Here is a 23,194-nt window from a genome sequence, read left to right as displayed (position 1 = left end):
GCTGCATCCTTTAGGGACCTTCCCTGGTCACAGAGCCCTTGGTACCACTGGTACCTTATACAAGGGACTAATCTCTGTGCTCGGGTGGGCCCATTGTGGAAACAATGGTACATTTTTTGTGAAAGAACACTGGTACTGGGGCCTGGTTAGCAGGGTCCCAGCACACACACAGTCAAGTCAGCATCAATATCAGACAAAAAGTGGGGGGGTAACTGCAACAAGGAGCCCTTTTTCTACACACTCCTTACTGGAACAGGTGTCTTTGAACTGCTTGGCCCACGGCCACATCCGACCTTTTCGTGGACTGAAGGCACTAGTGCTTTGTGAAGGAGTAGGTACTCTTCCAAGTAGCAGCACAGCATATTTGTTCTTACGGAACTCCAGCAAACAGAGCCGTGGAGGCAGAAACTGCCCTTGTTGAATGTGCTCTAGGTCACGTTTCTAGGGGCTTACCTGCTGCAGAATGGTAAAACTGAATGGTTGCCGAAGGCCACCTTGCTATCGTTGTCTTTGTTACTGCAGAACCCAGTCGCCAGGTCTGTAGGAGAGTAACAATTGATCTGACTTCCTAATTATAGTTCGTTAAAGACAGAACTTAAGACACCTCTTCACATCCAATGTGTGTAGGGATTTTTCTGCTGGTGATGCTGGCTTGGGAAAGTATGTTCAGACAATAACTGGTTGATTGAGATGAAATTTGGAAGGCACCTTAGGGATGAATTTTGGGTTTGTTTTGAGAATTACAAAATCCTCTGTAAAACGCAGAAAGGGTTTTTGTGTAGTGAAGGCTTGGATTTCACTGACTCTTCTAGTGGAAATGATTGCTAGGAGGAAAGCTACCTTCTACGTAAGGAACTTGAGGTCTGCCTTATGCAAACAGGGATTTCAGTAATTGTGCAAGTACATCATTAAGATGCCACTCAGGAGCAGGCAACATTACTGGAGGAAAGACCCTGAATAAACCTCTCATAAATTGCTTAATTAATCGTGATGAACAGAGGGAAGCCGTGTCTGAAGAGCGTCTGTATGTGGAGATCGCTGCCAAATGCACTTTCATTGAGGAATTCGCCAGCATTAACAGGTAAGGATATATTTGTTCCGGAGAGGCCTCATACAGGTTTAAGTTAGGTTTCTGACACCAACATCAGAATCGCTTCCATTTAAGTCAATACGTTTTGTTTGTGGTGTCTACTCTCACTTTAGAAAGTATGCTTCTACATTCTGGGGTAATCCTGAGATGCTAGAACTCATGGAATTCAGAAGCCATGCATGCAAGTGCAGTGACGTCGGGTCTGGATGTAAGATCTCCCCTTGATGCATTGATAGTAGCGCCGGCGTTGGAAGGAGACGTATCAGCGTGGTTTCCAACATCAGCAGAAGCTCCGTGTACCAACATTACCTGAGTCATCTGGGAGCGATTAGTATTAGGCATCAGGACTCAATCTTCATCTTGGCTATGACTTTGGGAATTAATGGGATGGGGGGAAGTGTACGCATAAATCCTGGACCATCGCAACGAAAGGGCATTCCCCCAAGACCGTGGGGGGAATACAGACTTGCGTAAAACTGGCATTTGGTATTGTAGTTTGTTGCAAAAAGATCTAGCTTTCCCATGTGGCAAATATTTTGTCTAGTTGGGCTTGATCCAGCTCCCATTCATGACAATCACTGTTGGTCCTGCTGAGCGCATCTGCTAACGTGTTGGGCACTCCCCGAACATGTTCGACCTGCAGAGAGATGTTGTGTTTTGTTAGCCAGTCCCATAGTACCTGAGCTTCCTTCAAGAGCGTTAAGAATCTCATGCCTCCCTGCTTGTTTCTATAATACATGCTGGTTGTGTTGTCTGTCCGCACCAGCACTCGAGACCCTTGTATCCTCAGGAGGAACGCCTGTAACGTGAAGAAAATAGCTTTGCGTTCTAAGCTATTGATATGCATCAGCTTTTGATGGCTTGAACATTTCCCCTGGAACTGCAGATCTTGGAGATGACCTACCCATATTTCCATTGAAGCATCCGTCGTAATTATAAACTGTAGGATTAACAGAATGTACGTGAGGCCTTGAGAAAGATGAGACTGGAGAGCCCACCAGTCCAAAGGCCGAATCATCTTTGGCATAACACAAATGCGATCCTCGAACGACCCTTACAATTGGTTCCAGTAAACCTGTAACTCTTCCTGCAACAGTCTCATTTTGAGACGTCCATTTAAAACCAGGTTGATTGTGGAAGATATCATACCTAGGAGCGATTTGTACAGCCTCACTGAAATGAACTTTCTTTGTGATATTATTTTGGCTAAGAATGCTAGACGATTTTGTCTTTCCAGTGTAAAGAAAGCCTTGTTCTGCTGCGTGTCCCGGATAGCTCTGAGAAAGGTAATTCTCTGAGTTGGTACTTTAAAGGATTTCCTCTTGTTGACTGTAAGACCTAGTTTTCGAAAGAGTGCAATGCAGTCTTTTGTCGCTGCTCGTGTTCTTTGTGGAGCTGATGCTTTTAGTAGCCAGTTGTCTAGGTAGGGAAAGACCTGGTGACCTTGCTTCCTGAGAGCGGCTGCTTCTGTGGCTAGACACTTGGTGAATATGGGTGGAGCGGATCTGAGTCCGAAGGGAAGGACTCGAAACTGATAGTGAGTCCCAGCCACTGTGAATCGAAGATATTTGCGATGCTGTGGATGAATGGGGATAGGGAAATAAGCATCCTCCAAGTCTAGGGATGTCACATAGTCTCCGTTGTTCAGGAGATTTAATATATCGGAAAGAGTTATCATTCTGAAAGTTTGTTTGCGGAGGAACTTGTTGAGATGCCAGAGATCTAAAATAGGTCTCCATTCCCCTGTTTTCTTCCGCATGAGAAAAAACGGTAATAGAATCATTTCCCTCTTTGGGCCATTGGAACGTCTTCTATCGCTCCCTTGAGAGGCATCACCTTGGTGCAGGGAAATGCCTTCCTTGGCATGGTTACCCCCTAACTTTTTGCCTTTTGTTGATGCCAGTTATGATTGAAAGTGTTCTGGGACCCTGCTAACCAGGACCCAGCACCAGTGTTCTTTCCCTAAACTGTACCTTTGTTCCCACAATTGGCACAGCCCTGGCACACAGATAAGTCCCTTGTAACTTGAACCCCTGGTACCAAGGGCCCTGTGGCCAGGGAAGGTCTCTAAGGGCTGCAGCATGTATTATGCCACCCTGGGGACCCCTCACTCAGCACATGCACACTGCCTCACAGCTTGTGTGTGCTGGGGGAGAAAAAGACTAAGTCGACATGGCACTCCCCTCATGGTACCAGGACCACAACCCACTGCCTGTGGCATAGGTAAGTCACCCCTCTAGCAGGCCTTGCACCCCTAAGGAAGGGTGCACTGTACCACAGGTGAGGGCATAGTTGCATGAGCACTATGCCCCATTGTAAGTACAGGGTAGCCATAAAGAGTATATGGTCTGGGAGTCTGTCAATTACGAACTCCACATTCCATAATGGCTACACTGAAATCTGGGAAGTTTGGTATCAAACTTCTCAGCACAATAAATGCACCCTGATGCCAGTGTGAATTTTATTGAAAAATGCATGCTGAGGGCATCTTAGAGATGCCCCTGTATACCAGTCCAATTCCTAGTGTTAGGCTGATAAGTTCCTGCCAGCCAGCCACAACCAGACGAGTTTCTGGCCACATGGGGTGAGTGCCTTTGTCACTCTGTGGCAAGGAACAAAGCCTGTACTGGGTGGAGGTGCTTCTCGTCTTCCCCTGCAGGAACTGTAACACCTGGCGGTGAGCCTCAAAGGCTCATGCCTATTGTTACAGAGTCCCAGGGCATCCCAGCTAGTGGAGATGCCCGCCCCTCCGGACACAGCCCCCACTTTTGGCAGCAAGTCCAGAGGAGATAATGAGAAAAACAAGGAGGAGTCACCTAAGGTGTACAGAGTTGAGGTGACCCCTGCCTTAAGAAATCCTCCATCTTGGTTTTGGAGGATTCCCCCAATAGGAATAGGGATGTGCCCCAACCCATCCAGCGGGACCAGCGACCTCGGAGGACTGACCTGCGCATAAAGGACAAAGAACTTCCAGAGGACAGTGGCTCTGTCCACAAACAACAACATAATTGTAACAAAGAAGCAACTTTAAAGAGACTCCCACTTCCCGCCAGAAGCGTGAGTCTACACACTCTGCACCCGACACCCCCAGCTCGAGTTCAGGACAACCAACACTGCAGAGAGGACTCCCAGGCGATTCCAACGACGTTGACACCCTGAGTCCACCCCCACTGCACCCACACAGTGACACCTGCAGAGAGGATCCAGAGGCTCCCACTGACCACGACTGCCTGGTAACAAAGGAACCCGATGCCTGGACCAAGCACTGCACTCGCAGCCCCCAGGACCGAGAGGAACCACCTACTAGTGCAGGAGTGACTAGCAGGTGGCCCTCATCTTAGCCCAGTTGGTGGCTGGCCCGAGAAGCCCCCCTGTGCCCTGCCTGCATCGCCAGAGTGACCCCCAGGTCCATCCATTGATTTCTACAGCAAACCTGACACCTACTTTGCACACTGGACCCGGCCGCCCCTGTGCTGCATAGGGTGTGTTTTGTGTGCTTGTGTGTGTCCCCCCCAGTGCTCTACAAAACCCCCCTGGTCTGCTCCCTGGGGACTGGAACTTTGACCTCTGCACCTGACCAGCCCTGTGTTGCTGGTGCTGTGGTTTTGGGGTTGCCTTGAACCGCCAACGGTGGGCTGCCTATGCCTAGGAGACTGACTGTGTAAGTGCTTTACTTACCTGAGAAACTAACCAAAACTTACCTCCCCCAGGAACTGTTGATGTATGCAGTATCCACTTTTAAAATAGATATTTGCCAATTTACCCAAAACTGTGTGTACTACTGTTTTAAATCAAAGTTCTATATTTACCTGTGCGAAGTACCTTGAATTTTATATACTTACCTCAAATTTGAATCTTATGGTTCTAAAAATAATTTAAGAAAATACATTTTTCTATATAAAAACCTATTAGCCTGGAGTTAAGTCTTTGAGTGTGTGTTCCTCATTTATTGCCTATGTGTGTACAACAAATGCTTTACACTACCCTCTGATAAGCCTACTGCTTGACCACACTACCACAAAATAGAGCATTAGTATTATCTAATTTTGCCACTATCAACTTCTAAGGGGAACCCTTCGACTCTGTGCACACGATCTCTCACTTTGAGATACTATATACAGAGCCAACTTCCTACACTTGGTTTCTATTTTCAGTAAGTGAAGATGCGGGGAATGCGTCCCTTTTTGGGGGAGTGGTTGGTGGTTTTAATGTGAATTCTAAGGTGTGGCCATAAGCCAATATGTCCAATATCCACTGATCCAAGGTGATAGTGTAAGGAAATGCCTCCTTGGCATGGTTACCCCCTGACTTTTTGCCTTTGCTGATGCCAAGTTATGATTTGAAAGTGTGCTGAGGCCTGCTAACCAGGCCCCAACACCAGTGTTCTTTCCCTAACCTGTACCTTTGTTTCCACAATTGGCACACCCTGGCATCCAGGTAAGTCCCTTGTAACTGGTACCTCTGGTACCAAGGGCCCTGATGCCAGGGAAGGTCTCTAAGGGCTGCAGCATGTCTTATGCCACCCTGGGGACCCCTCACTAAGCACAGACACACTGCTTGCCAGCTTGTGTGTGCTAGTGGGGATAAAACGACTAAGTCGACACGGCACTCCCCTCAGGGTGCCATGCCAACCTCACACTGCCTATAGGTATAGATAAGTCACCCCTCTATCAGGCCTTACAGCCCTAAGGCAGCGTGGCCTATACCATAGGTGAGGGCATGAGTGCATGAGCACTATGCCCCTACAGTGTCTAAGCAAAACCTTAGACATTGTAAGTGCAGGGCAGCCATAAGAGTATATGGTCTGGGAGTCTGTCATGCACGAACTCCACAGCACCATAATGGCTACACTGAAAACTGTGAAGTTTGGTATCAAACTTCTCAGCACAATAAATGCACACTGATGCCAGTGTACATTTTATTGTAACATACACCCCAGAGGGCACCTTAGAGGTGCCCCCTGAAACCTCAACCGACTATCCGTGTAGGCTGACTAGTTTTAGCAGCCTGCCACACACCAGACATGTTGCTGGCCACATGGGGAGAGTGCCTTTGTCACTCTGTGGCTAGTAACAAAGCCTGTACTGGGTGGAGGTGCCTCTCACCTCCCCCTGCAAGAACTGTAACACCTGGTGGTGAGCCTCCAAGACTCACCCCCTTTGTTACAGCACCCCAGGGCACTCCAGCTAGTGGAGTTGCCCGCCCCCTCTGGCCACGGCCCCACTTTTGGCGGCAAGGCCGGAGGAGATAATGAGAAAAACAAGGAGGAGTCACCTAAGGTGTCCTGAGTTGAGGTGACCCCTGCCTTAAGAAATCCTCCATCTTGGTTTTGGAGGATTCCCCCAATAGGAATAGGGATGTGCCCCACCCCATCCAGCGGGACCAGCGACCTCTGAGGACTGACCTGCGCCTAAAGGACCAAGAACTTCCAGAGGACAGTGGCTTTGTCCACAAACAACAACATAATTGTAACAAAGAAGCAACTTTAAAGAGACTCCCACTTGCATTTTATGTACTTACCTCAAATTTGAATCTTGTGGTTCTAAAAATAATTTAAGAAAATACATTTTTGTATACAAAAACCTATTGGCCTGGAATTGTCTCTGAGTGTGTGTTCCTCATTTATTGCCTGTGTGTGTACAACAAATGCTTAAAACTACTCCTCTGATAAGCCTACTGCTCGACCACACTACCACAAAATAGATCATTAGAATTATCTCTTTTTGCCACTATCTTACCTCTAAGGCGAACCCTTGGACTCTGTGCATGCTATTTCTTACTTTGAAATAGTACATACAGAGCCAACTTCCTACAGATAGTCTTCCAGTTGTGGAGATACTTGGATATGTTTGCCCCTACTTAATGCTGGGAAGGTTGAGCAGCTGGTACTTTGACTAGGTCATTGTTTACATTATGTGTCTCTGGGTTGATGTGTGGTTCTGCGACGGGCTCCCTGCTTAGAGAAACCAGTTGTAGTTGGTTGACGATAAGATTGTGATGCTCTGAATTGTTGGGAGGGCTGAAACTGCTGGGAGCGGTAGTATGAACCTCTATAGGAAGAAGAAAGACGTCCTCTTTCCCCCCTGAAAGGCATTTGTCTATACTGCAAAGTGCCTAAGGGTCTAGCCATGACAGTGTCTGTCTAAATGGCAAGAAGGCCTTCATCTATGTGCTTGCCAAAGAGCATATCTACGTTGTATGCCATATCTAATATCTTTGTTTGCAACTCAGGTCGAAATGAAGTGGCTTTGAGACAACCCTGACGCCTCAGAACAGCGGCGCCTGCCAACTGTCTAAACCCTGTTGAGGCTATGTCCATGGCAGTGTCAATGATCTCAAAAGAGGCTCGTTCTCTTTCTTGCAAGAGCTTTTTTGCATCCTGCCTTTGCTCCTCAGGAATTAGATCGATCATAGGTTTGATGTCGGACCACATCTGTCTATTATAATGTCACAGGATGGCTAAAGCATTAGCAGCTCTCACCGTAATGGCCATCATGAGAGAAAATATTTTGCCTATAGTGTCAAGGCATCGACCATCTCTATCTGGTGGTACTGAAACGGTAGCTACCGGATTCTTAGATCGTCTCTGCGCAGCTTGTGAGATTACAGAATCCAGCCTAGGATGTCCTGTGAGACATGCAGGAGAAACATCAGGAGCCCTGTATTTCTTGTCAACATGTGGCAGGACTGCAGGCACCAGAGCGGGGTTCTTTATTATCCTGACACCTTCCTGCCATAAGTGGTCAATAGTGGGAATGGACCTTATTGATTTTCGAGCCTGATCTTTGAAATCATACGATTCAAAGAAGCAATCCGAATGCTTCACTGCGATGGGCAGGTGAAACCTTTCCGCAGCCCTCTCCATAATAGAATGAAACCCTCCAATGTCTTCCGGAGGGGAATCGCCCAGAGGGTGTTGAGGTGGAGCTGGAGTAGGAATGATGTAATCCTCCCAGTCATCTGGTTGAGACTGTAATTCGCCTTCTTCTCTGGCATCATCCCTTGAGGTGGAAGGATCATCTCTAAGAGGGGAGTCAGCGTGATGGCAGTGTCATCCTGGGTGTAATTGGATGTAGAATACTTGATGCCAGAACAAGAACTGTACGTGGCGGGGTGGATGGTGGTACCCCTGTTTGTGGAGAAAAGTGCTGTCTATAGCATGTCTTGGAGATCCTCTATTAATGTACAGGGTATAAATGTGTGTTCCTGTGGACAATGTAACTCTGGGTAGTACTGTTGTTCAGTGTACTTCTGAGTAGAAGGTGTACAATAGTATCCCTCAAAGTCCTGACCTTGGTCACCCTCAAAATATTCTTCCTCCTCTTCCTGATATTTTACATGGAGTTCCGAAGGACTATGAGCCGGCCCAAAAGGTCCTTCATACTCTGACTCTCCATTGTCTAGAAGGTTGCTTGGAAGAAGGGGGGAGATGTTTGTCGTATATGACAGAGTTTGTTTATGGCAAGTTTACATTTTTATTTTTAGCCTTGTCGACAGTGGTATCGTCGACGGTGGGGGTCGTAGACGGTGGGAACGTCACTGATGACGATGTTATCGACGGTGCGTCAGCGAAGTCTTAGGTGTCTCCGAGGTTCTCGTAGATGAAATCGGAACCTGCACGGTAGATGTTGTCATCGATGCAGATGGCCTGGTCAACGATACAGTGGTGACGGTGGTCGTCGATGATGTTGCCGTCGACTGTGATTTTGTTGTCGATGGAATGAAGACAGGAGATTTTTGTCTTTTTTGCTGCATATGGCTTACAGGGGGGAGCTGGAGCAGACTAAGCTACCACTGTGGAGGAGTGCTTTTCTTTCTCTCTCTTTTTTTAATCCTTTGACTGGTGATGAATTTTCTGCTCTCTTCAGAAGTTCCCTCCAGAGATCTAGCCCTTTTATAAGACTTAGGGACAGAGTCACTATCCTCATCAGAAGATGTTTTTTGGGCTTTAGTTCTCTGTAGCCACAGCAATTATCTGCCTTCTCTGTCTCTCAAAGTTTTTGGTGGGAAAGTTCGACAGATTTTGCACTCTTTTGCCTTATGCGTAGGGTGAAGGCAATAGATACAATTTTTATGTGGATCATCCACATGAACTCTCTTTTTTGCCACAGGTCTTGCAGGGACGAAAGAGGCCTTTAGAATCAGACATAACTGGATTTACATTAAAGTCCAAACCTAATCTGAAGTTATCTGTGGAAAAAACTGAGCAGAACTCAGGGCGACTTCCTTCACACTCAACGTGCGGTGAAAATCTGAGGAAGGGAGCTTCTCTTGGGAGTGTTGTCGCCTGATTAGTTATAGTTCAAGTTTGGTCCATTTTACAAAATGACATGGATAGGCTGGCACATTTCAGGCCTATTTGCTTTGTAGAATCTATGATCATTATCATTTACGGCTTTATAGGATACCGTGGGACTCCCACTTCAACGACGGGGAAGATTCAAGCATGTGAATCTATGAAAGATCCAATACTGGATAATGGTGCATTCCCAAGAGAGGGGCAATGGTGGTGGGTAATCGTACTGTGCACAAGAGCCCCTGTGCAGGACTTGGTGTATGGCCCGAGACGGACACCCGGCTTTATTAAAAAAGGTTCTGTGGGGGCAGCTCTGGGCTGAAGCAAACTTGTCAGTAAGGTCATCATGGAGAATGAAGCCCCTTCCTCCGCAGCCACACTAGGAGCAGAAACTAAGCCAGTGACTGGGGAGGTGTCCAAATTACTGTCAACCGCCAGTTCCTAATGGTGGTTATCCTGGTGCTCTTCCATGGGGTACGGAGAACCATAAGGATCCTCAGATCTTCCTAAATCCTAATTCCCACAGTACTTATCAAAAAAAGTAGGCACTGTCTCCAACTCAGAAGACTGTGTTCTGGCACGTGTCGGAGTAGACGTCGGGTGATGTGGCCTGGCTCCGTATTAGAGTTGAGTATAACAATGGGGTCAGCACCTCCATGGGGTGCTAGCAGTTCCGGGAACTCAGGGGAAGGTCATGGCCTCGGGACCAAAGCTGATCCAAATTCAAGAACGGATTCAAAGGGTCCGATTGACACCGCTGATGAGCTCGCCGCAGGAATCCATTGTGGCACCTGCCAAACCTGTGGGCCCCAAGGCACTCTAGAAGGGTCAGTCACCCAAATATTAGGTGCATGGCCTCATAAAACACCTTTACCTGAGCAGGGATTGCTCCACCTTTAGGAAATTCAGGAAGCACAGAGCAGATCCAGACTCAGGCTCTGCAGTGAGCACGTGAGAGAGGGGCCTAGATATGTGGTACTGTTCTCACGCCTCGTCCCAAGACTTAGACTGGTGTAGCAAATTCAAAGTGCGCTTTGACTTCTTTGACTTTCTGGATTTTATATGCAACTTACCCAACAACTATGAGACCGATGATGAGCACCTGCATTGGCTCAATGAGCGGCCTCTGGACCTTCCATACAACTGGAATCTGAAGCGTTGCTGAGTCAACTGGAGCAAGGCGACCAGGAGCTTCAGTGTACAATTCTGAACTGCCTTAGAACTCATGGCATCGCAGTCCGGGCAGGCCATGGAGTCTGGATCCAAGCACCAGAAGAAAACTAGGTAGGGGTCTGTCACAGACATCGGCCTGTGACAGGAACCACAGGGTTTAATCCCACAGGTTTTTGAGGGAGCATCCCTGTTTGCAAATTGGGAGCAAAAGCTCAAAAAGTTCAACAAAACATTGAAAAAATAGCCCAAAAAATGGACTGAGGTAGCTCTCTCTGGATCTGTGCTGATGGCAAGGAGAGAAATGACCTGATGTCAGCGTGATGGGGTGGCGCCTATATAGGCACTGTGCACATCATATCTGAAGATGCAGAGCTGATTGACACCACCTACCGGTGCACAGAGGTACTGCTCAAGATTTGCAGGTTCTACTGTGAGACCAGGGAAATATTTTAAGGTAAGGAACCAACGGCTAAAGTCTCTATCAGATGCAGCCTATTTATGACCAGTCCCCAATACCCAATTATGATCCTGCACATCCACATCGTATGAATAAAGTTTGCGTTCACTTCTGTGCGCCTTGGGCAGAGTCCCAATTTAGCATGGTGACTTCTCCTTAACTTTTGTCATATCATCACATTAAATTGCACCAGCTTAAAACTGACGTTCCTTCGACTGTCTTTACACAGAAGCCTGCCTTTTACTACTCTTTTGGGAATGTCCACAATAGCAAAGATCTGATCAGGCTTTCTTCAGCCAATTCCCACTCATAGTTAGCAGAGCAGTCTGCTCAGAAAGCCTGCCTTCTGGATCCCTATTCCCGACAGTTGAGTTGTTGACAGACCAACTTCTTTGTCTATGCCTAATACCAGAGCCACATAGCATCCAGACATAGGAGAAAAGAGCCCACCACCTACTTCTTGTTAGTCTCCCAACCCTCTAGTCAATAGACCAATGAAGTGCTGGTGCTTTTCTACAGCGTACTGAGAATGAAGGGATACAGGTGTGCCTGACCCTCTGACACCAAAGTAATCAGGGAAAATAAGGCCTGGAAAGGACCTCCCCTTGTAATGATTCCTTGGAACCACCCACCAAAGCAGAGACACCAGGATGATCATGTCCAGGAGAATGTGTTCTTACTAGTGGCAGTAAAACTGTTTCCAGAAAACTACCATTTTGCAAATGGCCAAAGAGCTGGTTCTAGATGCATCTTCGTAACCACTGCAGAGGTCTCATGTGAATTTGCTTGAGATACAAGAAATACAAAATGCCATGAGACCTAAGAGACTCAGGACAGTTCTTCATTGTTGGTGTGCTGTGTGTGAAAATGTCATCCCCATCTCCTGAATGTGGTGTAAAGACCAGCATCAGCAGCCTGTCCAACACCACTCGGATGAAATGAAGCTTCTGAATAGGAATCAGCTTCATTTTTCATACATGATTGAGAGCCAAGATTGTTTATAAAGGGTGATAGGAGTGTTTGGGCTCCTTTGACGAGTATGATTGGAGTCCGTTCCAAAAGCAAATCTACAAGACAGTAGTAGGCATGGCTCAAGTGAGAATGGAGGAAGGCCGTTGCCACTGCCATCACCTCAGTGAATACCCTTTGGTCTGAATTCAGACCACTTGGAAATACTGAAAATGACAAATGAAGATCTCAGACCATAAACTGTAAGCACTGGCTGTGTTGTGGACACATCATTATATGAAAACAAGCATCCTGCAAATCCAGCTAGATCAGTAAATCGTGAGCCTGAACTGCCAGGTCTGGTCCTCCCTGAACCTGAACACAAGCAACCCACGACTGATTTCAACCTGACTGGGGATAGTCAGTTATGTATAGCTTGGTTTCAGTGGTACAGTAAGCATAGGGATCCATTTCTGGGCATACCCTTGTGACTTATGGCGATACATGAAACAAACAAAAATGATGGGAGGAATCCTTGCAATAAGTCTAACCACTGGCAAGCACTCAAGGTAGCATTTCAACCCATTGTTCTTTTCCCACCATCCCACCTCAGTTTGGACCCAACCATATGCAAATCAGTCTTGACACTGCTCCAACAGGAACAGTCTAGCCCGAACTGCCAGGCCAGGCCCTTCCTAAAACTGAACACAATCAACCCAATGATAGTTTCGAATGATTGGGGCTTGTTAGTGTGGTGTATCTTGGTTCCAGTGGCACAGTGAGCACAGGACCCTCATTTGGGCATGCCCTTGCCACTTAGGGCGGTACATCTGCCCCACACCTTGGGAGTTTCCTCCCACTGAATTAAAGGTCAATTTTGTTTCCTGTTGATCACACATGGTAAAATAAAGGCATTATACCGTCCATCAATAAAAAAAAAAAATCTTTCACCAATGGCCTCCTACTGTGTTGAGTTGCCGTAACATGTAATGGATCGACAAAACCTATGGGGGCTCTGTTCATGGAACAATTACGATCTGCCTATCTTTAAATGAATGAGGTGGGTGGACTCAGGGTTTGGCAGGCAGAATTCTCCATTGCAACTGCATCAAAGTATCCTGTCTGCCAAAATCGAAATCAGACCTTAGATTTAATCATGGCTTTGATCTCGTTGATGCAAAAGATGGCTTTATAGTAAGTAAAGATGACAGCTTTAGAAACAGCACTAAGAAGGAGGAGATGTGATGGGGATTTGGAAAAGCAAGGGCTCAAGCCAAGAGTTCTTCACCAGCAGCTTTGTGTTGATGAGAAACTTGGATCAATGCTTGGAATGCTTCCACTTCTTCCCATTATGAGAGGCATTCACTACTTCATGCACTTCTTGTGACACCAAGAGGAGAGAGGAGGTACAATAGCTGGCATGGAAACAAGTCCTTCTTCTAGAAGGTGGTGTGGACGGTCTTTAAATAGTTGCCACCATAAGCCTGTCCTCTCTCTCTTGAATGTCCTTCTGGTGCAGCTGGGCGCAGAAGTCACATGATGTTGGGGTATCAGAGAAACACAACCACAGGCAGAACATCGTAAATTTTAAGGAACTTGTGATTGCATCTCTTCAGACTCAGAATTGATTCTTTGTTAGTCAACGCTCCTTCCAAGAACCAATGAGAAAAATAAAGGGGAAGAAATGGAAACGAGTGAAAATGCATGGCTGAAGACATGGTTTGGGTGGACAATGAGAACACGGAGGGTTGCCACAGAGAACTAAGCGCCCCCTTATGCCAATTAAACAACTGGTTTCTTGAAAGGAGACTTGTGCTAACGATTCTCACAGAACACTTCAGCTTCTGGCTTCTAATTTGCTTGCAGGTACACTGGCAGTTGTTCACAGCTGGTGGCACCCCAGGGGCACCAGTCCACCACGTGCCCCAGACATCAGGCAGCACTCTTAGTAAACAATATACCCATTTGACAGTGCTCAGAGGTGAGGAGCAAAAAAAGGTGAGAAATGTGAGCAGCAGCATCCTCCGACAGTTTAAAGGCTATCAATATAGGCAGTTAGAAGCAGTAAAGGAAGGAGTTCCCCTTCCAAGACCATGGATAGATTTAGCAGTGCAGAGAACAGAAGCCAATTACTGCAGGCCAAATATTTTAGGCATATGGCATTATAAGATGCTTACCTCTGTTTCTGCGTAATGCTGTTGCAGAACAGAAACAAAAGGAATTCAGTGGCACTAAACAGTGCATACAGAAACAATTAGAGTAATGGTTGTGTGAGCCCACGGTGTAGTGTACTGGTTCACCACTGCAGTTAATGCTAGAGATCAGAAGGAGTGATGCTACAGTCGGAAGTATTTTCTGCTACCTCCTTGCTTTTTGTTCCACGTTTTCTGAGCCAATGTTGCAGATCAGGCTTTTTTTTACATCCCTCTCGCCATGCCCTGACACAGCATGTGCAATTCAATTCTCACCATTATAGGGGGTAAGAAGACCTGAAGGTTGTCCCAAGTCTTGCTTAGACGTTGTCCACTTATGTCTCCTATGCTGATGTTTTTCAGTGAAAATAGTCTCATCACCATACAAACCTTTGTGACCATCACAGCCCAGTATCTCATTCGGACAGACAAAATAGTCAGATATCACCTTTTCATGGAAGGTAACAATGCACAGTAGGGCCACCTGAAGCTCGCTGAACGGGTTTCTGCCTCTAGGCCTTTGAGGTATGTTGCGGCTTATCTGTGTCCTACTGATCTGAGTCCTCCTTGCTTTTCCACCATCCGAGCTATTTTCTGTCCAGCTTATGGCTTCTGGATTTCGGTCCAACTGACTTGAAACCCGGGACAACGAATCATCATTCCACACTATTAACAGCCAAGCAAATCCAACCCAAGGGACTGCTAACAAGTGGAAAAGCCCAACCCGTTAGAGGTGTCTGCCAATAGTCTCCTCACCCTCGAGCTAACTCTCTCATTCTTTACTTCTCTAACACTGTATGAATGGATCATTGCCCCCCAACTGCCTTAAAGAGAGTTGGTTTTTAACATGTTTTATTTTTCTTTCATTTTCTGCCTAATGCAATTACGACTCTAAAACCGCTTTACTGAACTGTCTTGAAATGTCGAATGGAAACAGCAACCAGAAAATCCGATTATTTGTTGAATATTTTTTACATTAAAATACTATAAATTCATTGAAGGGTTTTGGTAAGTATTAAAGCTGTATTAATGTGAGGGGTAATATGGAAGGGGGAGGGGTTTACCAGTATAACAGATTCACAGCTATACTGTTGTGCAACCATGTAAGCGACATTCAAAGTTGCATATTCAACTACTTTACATAAAAGTAGTACAATACATGCTATAGAAAAAGTTATTTGGAGACAATGTTCATGTAACAAGTTGTTGTCATTATTCAAGTGCAATAACAGTGAAATGAATTATTGCGTGTACAGGTACTCACCCCAGTTCGTCGTCATGTCTTTTGTTTAGCAAGTTTACCTCTTGAATCTGAGCTTGACAAAAGGCCAAGAAACTCCCTTTGGGAACTAAAGAACAGTTTTCTTCACGAGCAATTTTCTCCGACGGCAAAGCTTCGTCATTTAGAATTTTTAACCCAGGCAAAATTTTCATGAGTGAGCATCTACAAAAAAAATTAACAACATTTATATGTTATTTTGGATCAGGTTTTAGCGTGCAAAACACATAAGTTTGCATTTCTTTGGTCAAAAAGCGGTTCAATTGCGCTGAGAAGGTATTGAAATGTGATGCACAAATGATCAATACTTTAAACACTCTGGTTTACGTTTATCAAACGTTGCTATTCTTAAACACGCGGTATTATGGGTTATGTGAACAATATATGACTGACAGGGAAAAAAAGCAGGTAAGCGAATGATGATTTAGTCGATAAATCTAACCCATATCCAAGTAAGCAACAGCCTTACATTTACAGAAGGGCAAGGGGGAGCTAAGGTAGGTCCAAGGTAGCCAGCCCCTGCCAGTTTTAGAGGATAATCAGTGGATATGTAAAGGAGTTACATTTAGATGCATTATATGCAAATGTATTAGATGGGGCTATCTTAAAGTTTCACGGTGGGGCCATCTGTGACTGGCATTGCACACACCACACAAATAATGCATGTACAATTTGTAAGACCGAAAACAAGTGCATGTTTCCCACAAGAAGATACTTACTCTAGTATGAATTTTTTGACATGAACGGAGGCTCCTATTATGCTTTCATTTCTTGTAAACTTTTAATAGCAGTAGTCAAGACAGAAAACTTGAAATCCCAAAATAGTAGCCACTGGGAGAAAACGCGTAATCCATAGTAATATACCAATCACGGGCCAGATGACTCCATATTACTTATCTTGACCGTGAACAGCCCTCTTTTAATTGCTGCTCCTAGTCAAGATAAGTATATTTTCAGAATGCTTTTGTCATTTACCGCTTGCGGAAGTTTATTGGTATATGCCCGTTCACTTTGTCGCATGGTTTTATTTCCCTCACTTCCCCCAGTTGGCTTGTAGCTGCATCGTACCCAGCACTCCTGCCTCGTGCGCTCTATTGCTTTTCGAAGCTTCGATGTTCCCCTCAGCCTACGGTCGCCATTGTCGACGACAGTTGTGTGATCCAATCTCGACTGGAGGTACATGGTCACTAGACGAGTCAAATTTGCATTTCGATTGTAAGGAGATGCTTGCCGGCTCATTTGCAATCAAAAGCCTAGCAAGACAGAGTTTGTTGTTGTCCGCTATAGCAATCATTTGGGGGGCACAAAATCCAAACCTTTAGCAGAATTAGCGAAAGGGTCTTCGGATTTTTGCCTCCAAAACAGAATCTCGGTTCATGCCGAATACTTACCAGGCAATCTGAACTCAGTGGCAGATTGGCATTCTCACCATCTTCAAGATTCAAGCGATTGGAAACTCCATCCCGAAATATTAGAGATTATTAATCAGAAATTAGGCCCTTTTCAGACATATCTATTTGCTTCTCATCTCAATGCCCAACTTCCCCAGTTCTTCAGTTGGCATCCAGATCCCTTGGCATTAGCCTTCAATGCTTTTTCACAGGATTGCTCAATTTCTCTCAATTACGCTTTCTCTCCGTTCATCATGATCAACAGATTGTTAGCACAGCTAAGACGTCAACGAGCAGTGGTGGTTCTCACAGCCCCCTTTTGGCAATCCCAAGTGTGGTTCCCTACCCATCTGGAGCTATCAATAGACTTCCCATTTCTTCTTCTTTCCTTTCTAGACCTACTTTCCAAACCCCTCGGCCTTCCTCACAACTTAATTTTAGAGAATCTCCTTACCCTCTCAGCTTGGAAAATATCAGGGAATCCCAGCCAGTCCCTGCTATTTCGGCAGAAGCTTTAAACTTCATTGAACACTCTCGGGTTCCAAGAACAAAAAAGGCATACAGATCTGCATGGTCCTTATGGCATAGCTGGTGCATGGGAAAACATATTGATTCCCTTTCAGCGGATGTAACATTTATTGTTAATTTCTTTGCAGTGAAAACTAGTAAAGGCAAAACGTATCACACCATCAATCTGTATAGGTCAGCCATTTCCTTCTCTCACCCTTACATCAACAGAAAACCAGTTGGTGAACATTCGTTGGTATGCCGTCTATTGAAGGGAGTACAATTTTCTAATCCTCTTCAACCAAAATATAGTTCTTTGTGGGATGTCAATGGTATATTGAACCTATTCTTATCCTGGCCAGATAATACCATTCTTACTTTGAAAAGGTTATCTGCTAAACTTACCATGTTGTTATGCCTTGTTTCTTTCAAACGACTTTCAGACGTTAGAGCCCTTGATATCACGGCTCACCATTTACTCCAATGGGTGTTTTATTTAATATTCATAGACATACTAAAACTAATCTATCATCATTATATAATCCCTATTTTCCTGACCATCCTAAATTATGTGTAGGTCAATGTTTGAAGATATATTAGCAAAAGGCAGACGATTTGATAACTTCTTCAGCATCCCAACTCTTTATTTTCTTCAGGAAAACTTTCAAACCGGTTTCTTCCCCAACTCTTGCCCATTGTGTTAAGTGGGTTATGTCCTTAGCAGGCACTGATACCTGCTCCTTTGGAGCCCATTCTTCCAGAGGAGCTATGGCTTCTAAAGCACTCTGGGCTGGTTCCTGACTCGAGGAAATTTTCAGATCGGCTAACTGGTCTAATGATAATGGCCCTCATTACAACATTGGCGGTAAAAGCCGCTTACCGCCGTGCAGAAGACCGCCAACACACCGCCGCGGAATTCCACCACGGTCATTATGACCCAAAGGCCGGAATCCACCCAAATCTAGACACCCACACAAGTCCGCCACACCAAAGGTCAGTGATAAACTGGCGATAAGAAATCCTCCACTGTCACGCCAACAGAAATACGCCCACACTATCACGACCAACGAATCCACGCGGCGGTCTTTCAACTGCGGTATTCCATTGGCGGTACACACCGCCGCGCTCAAAATACACACACATATACAAAACACATCCACATTGGACAATTCGAAATACACACACCTGATACACATACACACACCACTCCCACACACCCAATACAATATAAAACACACACCCACATCACCCACAAACCCTTACGACCAGAATTGCGACTGAACAGCACAGAGAGACACCACCATCTACAAACGAGCATCCACAGGCACTCAACACCATCACCCACATAACATCCACACACCTCACACAACACACCACTAAATATCACCCCACATATCACAACACACACCACCCCACACATCACCCACACCACCCCATGGCACGGCAAAGACACCCCAGGTTCTCTGAGGAGGAGCTCAGGGTCATGGTGGAGGAAATCATCAGGGTAGAGCCACAGCTATTTGGATCACAGGTGCAGCACACCTCCATAGCAAGGAAGATGGAGCTATGGCGAAGAATCGTGGACAGGATCAACACAGTGGGACAGCACCCAAGAAATAGGGATGACATCAGGAAGAGGTGGAACGACCTACGGGGGAAGGTGTGTTCTGTGGTCTCAAGACACCACATCGCAGTACAGAGGACTGGCGGCGGACCCCCACCTCCTCCCCCACAACTAACAACATGGGAGAAGCAGGGCTTGGCTATTCTGCATCCTGAGGGCCTCGCAGAAGTAGCTGGAGGAATGGACTCTGGTAAGTCAAATCTTTACTATTACATCCCCCACCCTACCTGCATGCCATCACATACCCCCACCCTCGCCCTCACCCCCATCACTCCAACTCCTCACACATGCCCCAATATCACAAACCACCCATCCCAACACCAAGCCCTGCATGTAACACCAAAGCATGGACACCCATCACCAAAGCATAGCTACTGCACATACCCATACACCCCCTTAAACCATCATCACACAAGGTCCTACACAGGAATGCAAGCACTGGGGTATACAGTCACCCACCCATTGCACACCATGGCACACACAGATGCAATAATCATGCTTTTACACCCATGCAGGACCCCTACCCAACGTCACCGACAGGAAGGTCCAGACATGTCCGCTCCACCCACAGAAAAGGTCCACAGTGATGACAGCAGCTCTGTCCAACTGGATCTAGATGACCAGCCCGGCCCATCTGGGACCTCGGGACAGTCGGTTCCCCTCACACTGGCATAGGCCACTACAGAGCTTCCCCCCTCTGGAAACGCCAGCACAGCACCACCCAGCGGGCCCATACCTCTGTCCCCAGGACACGTCAAGCAGCAGTGTGTCCACCACTACAGGGAACCCAGGCTAACCACCCCAACAACACCAGGGACCTGGGGGCAGTGGCAGTGGGCACACCGTTCAGGGGACAGAGGCCCAGGTAAACAGGGGAACTGGGAGGGCTGCTGTGCAACAGGGGGAGGACAGGCCCAGGGAACCCACTCTCCACGAGGCCCTCTCCAACATCATGGGAGCCTACCACCATTCCCAGGAGACGATGGCAAAGGTACTGGCCAAGTTTCAGGAGACCCAGCGGCTGCAGGAGGAACAGTATTTGGGCTTCAGGGAGGAACTCAAATCCATCAATTCCACCCTGGGCAACATTGTATGGGTGCTGAAGGAACTCATCAACGCCAGGAGGGACACTGTGGCACAACAAGGGGCCCCTGACACTAGCCTGGACGATGAACTGCCAACCACCTCCGTCGGCACTAGTGGACAGGAGGCACCGCCACAGGACCACCACACAAGCACCCCACCCCCTGCAGAGAGAGAACCACCCCGCAGACGGTCCCTGAGATCCAGGACAAAGACAGAGAACGATGCCAAGACCCCGCCAAGAAATGAGACCACCCTGATTGTCATCCATTTGTCCCACCTTGTCACCCTGTCCATACTTTAACTGCCCCAGCTCCACTTCCTATTCCCCTTTGGACAATGCACCTGTGAGACTAATAGACTGGACTCTGCCATGGACATTCCTCCACCATCACCCTTCACCATTTTACAGCACCCTCCAATATTGAGCACTTGAATAAACACCCTTAAAGCACATAACAATCTGGAGTCTGTCTGTGATTTCGAAATAGTGTATTAGCAATTACAGTGTCAAAATGCTCTTTCAATTGTAATGTCAACATACCTATGTCACACAGCTCTAGTCCATGAGGAAACAAAGCAGATGTCACACAGTGGGACCCACATCTGTGAAATCGTAAGGGAAAGTGTCAACTCAGTGACCATACACTGGGTGAAAATGATAGACAGCAGAGAGGTAGTCGATTTAAATTAGATGTAGCAGGCAGGTTTGTCTTCTTACCTGTGTCTCACTGGAAGTATTGCAGGATCACCGTGTTCCTGTTGTCGATGTCCTCTTCTTCTGCTTCCTCGTCTTCACTGTCCACAGGCTCCACAGCTGCCACAACACCTCCATCTGGACCATCCTCCTGCAGAAAAGGCACCTGTCGTCGCAAAGCCAAGTTGTGAAGCATACAGCAGGCCACGATGATCTGGCACACCTTCTTTGGTGAGTAGAATAGGGAACCGCCTGTCATATTGAGGCACCTGAACCTGGCCTTTAGGAGGCCGAAGGTCCGCTCTATAATCCTCCTAGTTCGCCCATGGGCCTCATTGTAGCGTTCCTCTGCCCTTGTCCTGGGATTCCTCACTGGGGTCAGTAGCCATGACAGGTTGGGGTAACCAGAGTCACCTGCAAATGGCGAGGGACAACTGTTAGACACACACTAACTCATAGGAACATCCACAGACCCAGACAACTGTTCCCACTGATTTGGGTCCAGGTGATCGACTAATAGCCACACCCGGTGCCTCAGGAGTTGCCCCATCACATAACGGATGCTGCTATTCCGCAGGATGTAAGCGTCATGCACTGAGCCAGGGAATTTTGCAGTAACATGGGAGATGTACTGGTCTGCCAAACACACCATCTGCACATTCATCGAATGGTAACTCTTCCGGTTTCTGTACACCTGTTTACTCCTGCAGGGGTGAGGGTACCAAGGCCACATGTGTCCCATCAATTGCACCTATGATGTTTGGGATATGTCCCAGGGCATAGAAGTCACCTTTCACTGCAGGCAATTCCTCCACCTGAGGGAAAACGATGTAGCTCCGCATGTGTTTCAGCAGGGCAGACAACACTCTGGACAACACGTTGGAAAACATAGGCTGGGACATCCCTGATGCTATGGCCACTGTTGTTTGAAAAGACCCACTTGCTAGGAAATGAAGTACTGACAGCACCTGCACTTGAGGGGGGATTCCTGTGGGATGGCGGATAGCTGACATCAGGTCTGGCTCCAACTGGGCACACAGTTCCTGGATTTTGGCACGATCAAGCCTGTATTTGATGATCACATGTCTTTCCTCCATTGTCGATAGGTCCACCAACGGTCTGTACACCGGAGGATGCCGCCATCTTCTCACATGCCCCAGCGGATGGTGCCTATGGAGGAGAACAGCGAGCACAGAGTCAAGCAACTCTGAGGTACGTAAACACAGCTTACTCTGAACATATTTATAAATTGAAATTTGCCTGTATGAGTTGTTAGGCAAGGCCTAGGTATGTGTGACGCAGTCAAAAATAAAGCCATGTGGGCCCCTGAAATGGCGGATGCCTGACCTGTAAGGTGGGACAAGGGGATATGAGGTAACTGTGCTGGCGTTGTACACCGTTGCGGTAGGCGGTCAAAGACCGCGGCGCAATTCTGCATTGGTTAACATTGGACCCTATGGGTCCCAGGAGCCAATGACGATGTACGCCGGCGGAGACGGTACGCACCGCCACGGATGAGACTGCCATTTTCTCTCTGTTCAATCACTCGATACCTGATCTTCGACATTAGAGGACCTACACTGCAAGTGCTGCTGTGACCTCAGTCTGGAAGAGACAATGGCTCGTGTGTCTGGGGAAAGGGCCCCTGTTTTCAGCATGGAGGAGTTGGAGAAACTCGTGGATGGGGTCCTCCCCCAGTACACGCTACTCTACCCTCCAGACAAACAGGTAAGTACACTGTGAGCATGCTGTATGGGCAATGCCTGTGTGGAGTGGGGTGGATGAAAGATGGGGGGGTGAGAATGAGGCGTGCATGAAACAACGGTGAGTGCATGTGCGTCATGGCAAGGGTAGGGATGCGGGTCAATGACTGACGGTGCAGTTGGTAATTACTTCTCTTTTCCCCTGTACAATTCCTGTAGGTCAGAGCCCACCAGAAAAAGGACATCTGGTGTGCCATCGCCAAGGAAGTCCAGACCCTGGGAGTCTACCACAGACGGAGCACCCACTGCCGGAAAAGATGGGAGGACATTCGCCGCTGGAGCAAGAAGACGGCGCAGGCCCAGCTGGGGATGGCCTCCCAACGTGGGAGGGGTGCCCGTCGCACCATGACCCCCCTGATGTTCAGGATCCTGGCGGTGGCGTATCAGAACTTGGATGGGCGCTTGAGGGCATCACAGCAGCCACAAGGGGGTGAGTACATTCTCTTTCTGTTGATTCAGCATGCATTTTAGGTGTCTGGGTGGGGGAGGTGGGCTGTGGGTTCCCCTAGGCCAGGGCGAGTTTGCTAGTTGAGTTCCCTTCTCCAGGCAGGCCCTGTGGCACCCCACCCCACCTGTGTACAGTGCCAACTACACCTAGTCAGGCTCCTGTGACATCCATGTGTGCAGAAATCGGCCATAGCCTTGTAAGCCATTTCCCTGGGATTGAATAGTGGACCCCAAGTGCGTGGCGTAG

At 47.2% G+C, this 23,194-nt stretch overlaps 1 protein-coding gene across 2 annotated transcripts in view; it reads right to left on the bottom strand.

Moving 5' to 3' along the window:
* Positions 1–23,194, bottom strand: part of LRRIQ1 (leucine rich repeats and IQ motif containing 1) — a 1,566,481-nt gene that overhangs the window by 848,195 nt on the left and 695,092 nt on the right. For both annotated transcript variants that reach the window (XM_069229624.1, XM_069229625.1), the window contains one exon: positions 15,421–15,600. In XM_069229624.1, the coding sequence (XP_069085725.1) occupies positions 15,421–15,600 (180 nt within the window). The remainder of the gene's footprint in view (positions 1–15,420; positions 15,601–23,194) is intronic.

This window comes from Pleurodeles waltl, chromosome 4_1 (assembly GCF_031143425.1).
Source record: "Pleurodeles waltl isolate 20211129_DDA chromosome 4_1, aPleWal1.hap1.20221129, whole genome shotgun sequence".
Classification (NCBI taxonomy): domain Eukaryota; kingdom Metazoa; phylum Chordata; class Amphibia; order Caudata; family Salamandridae; genus Pleurodeles; species Pleurodeles waltl.
Note: the sequence above shows the minus strand (reverse complement) of the source record. Positions and strands in the feature narration are given on the sequence as shown.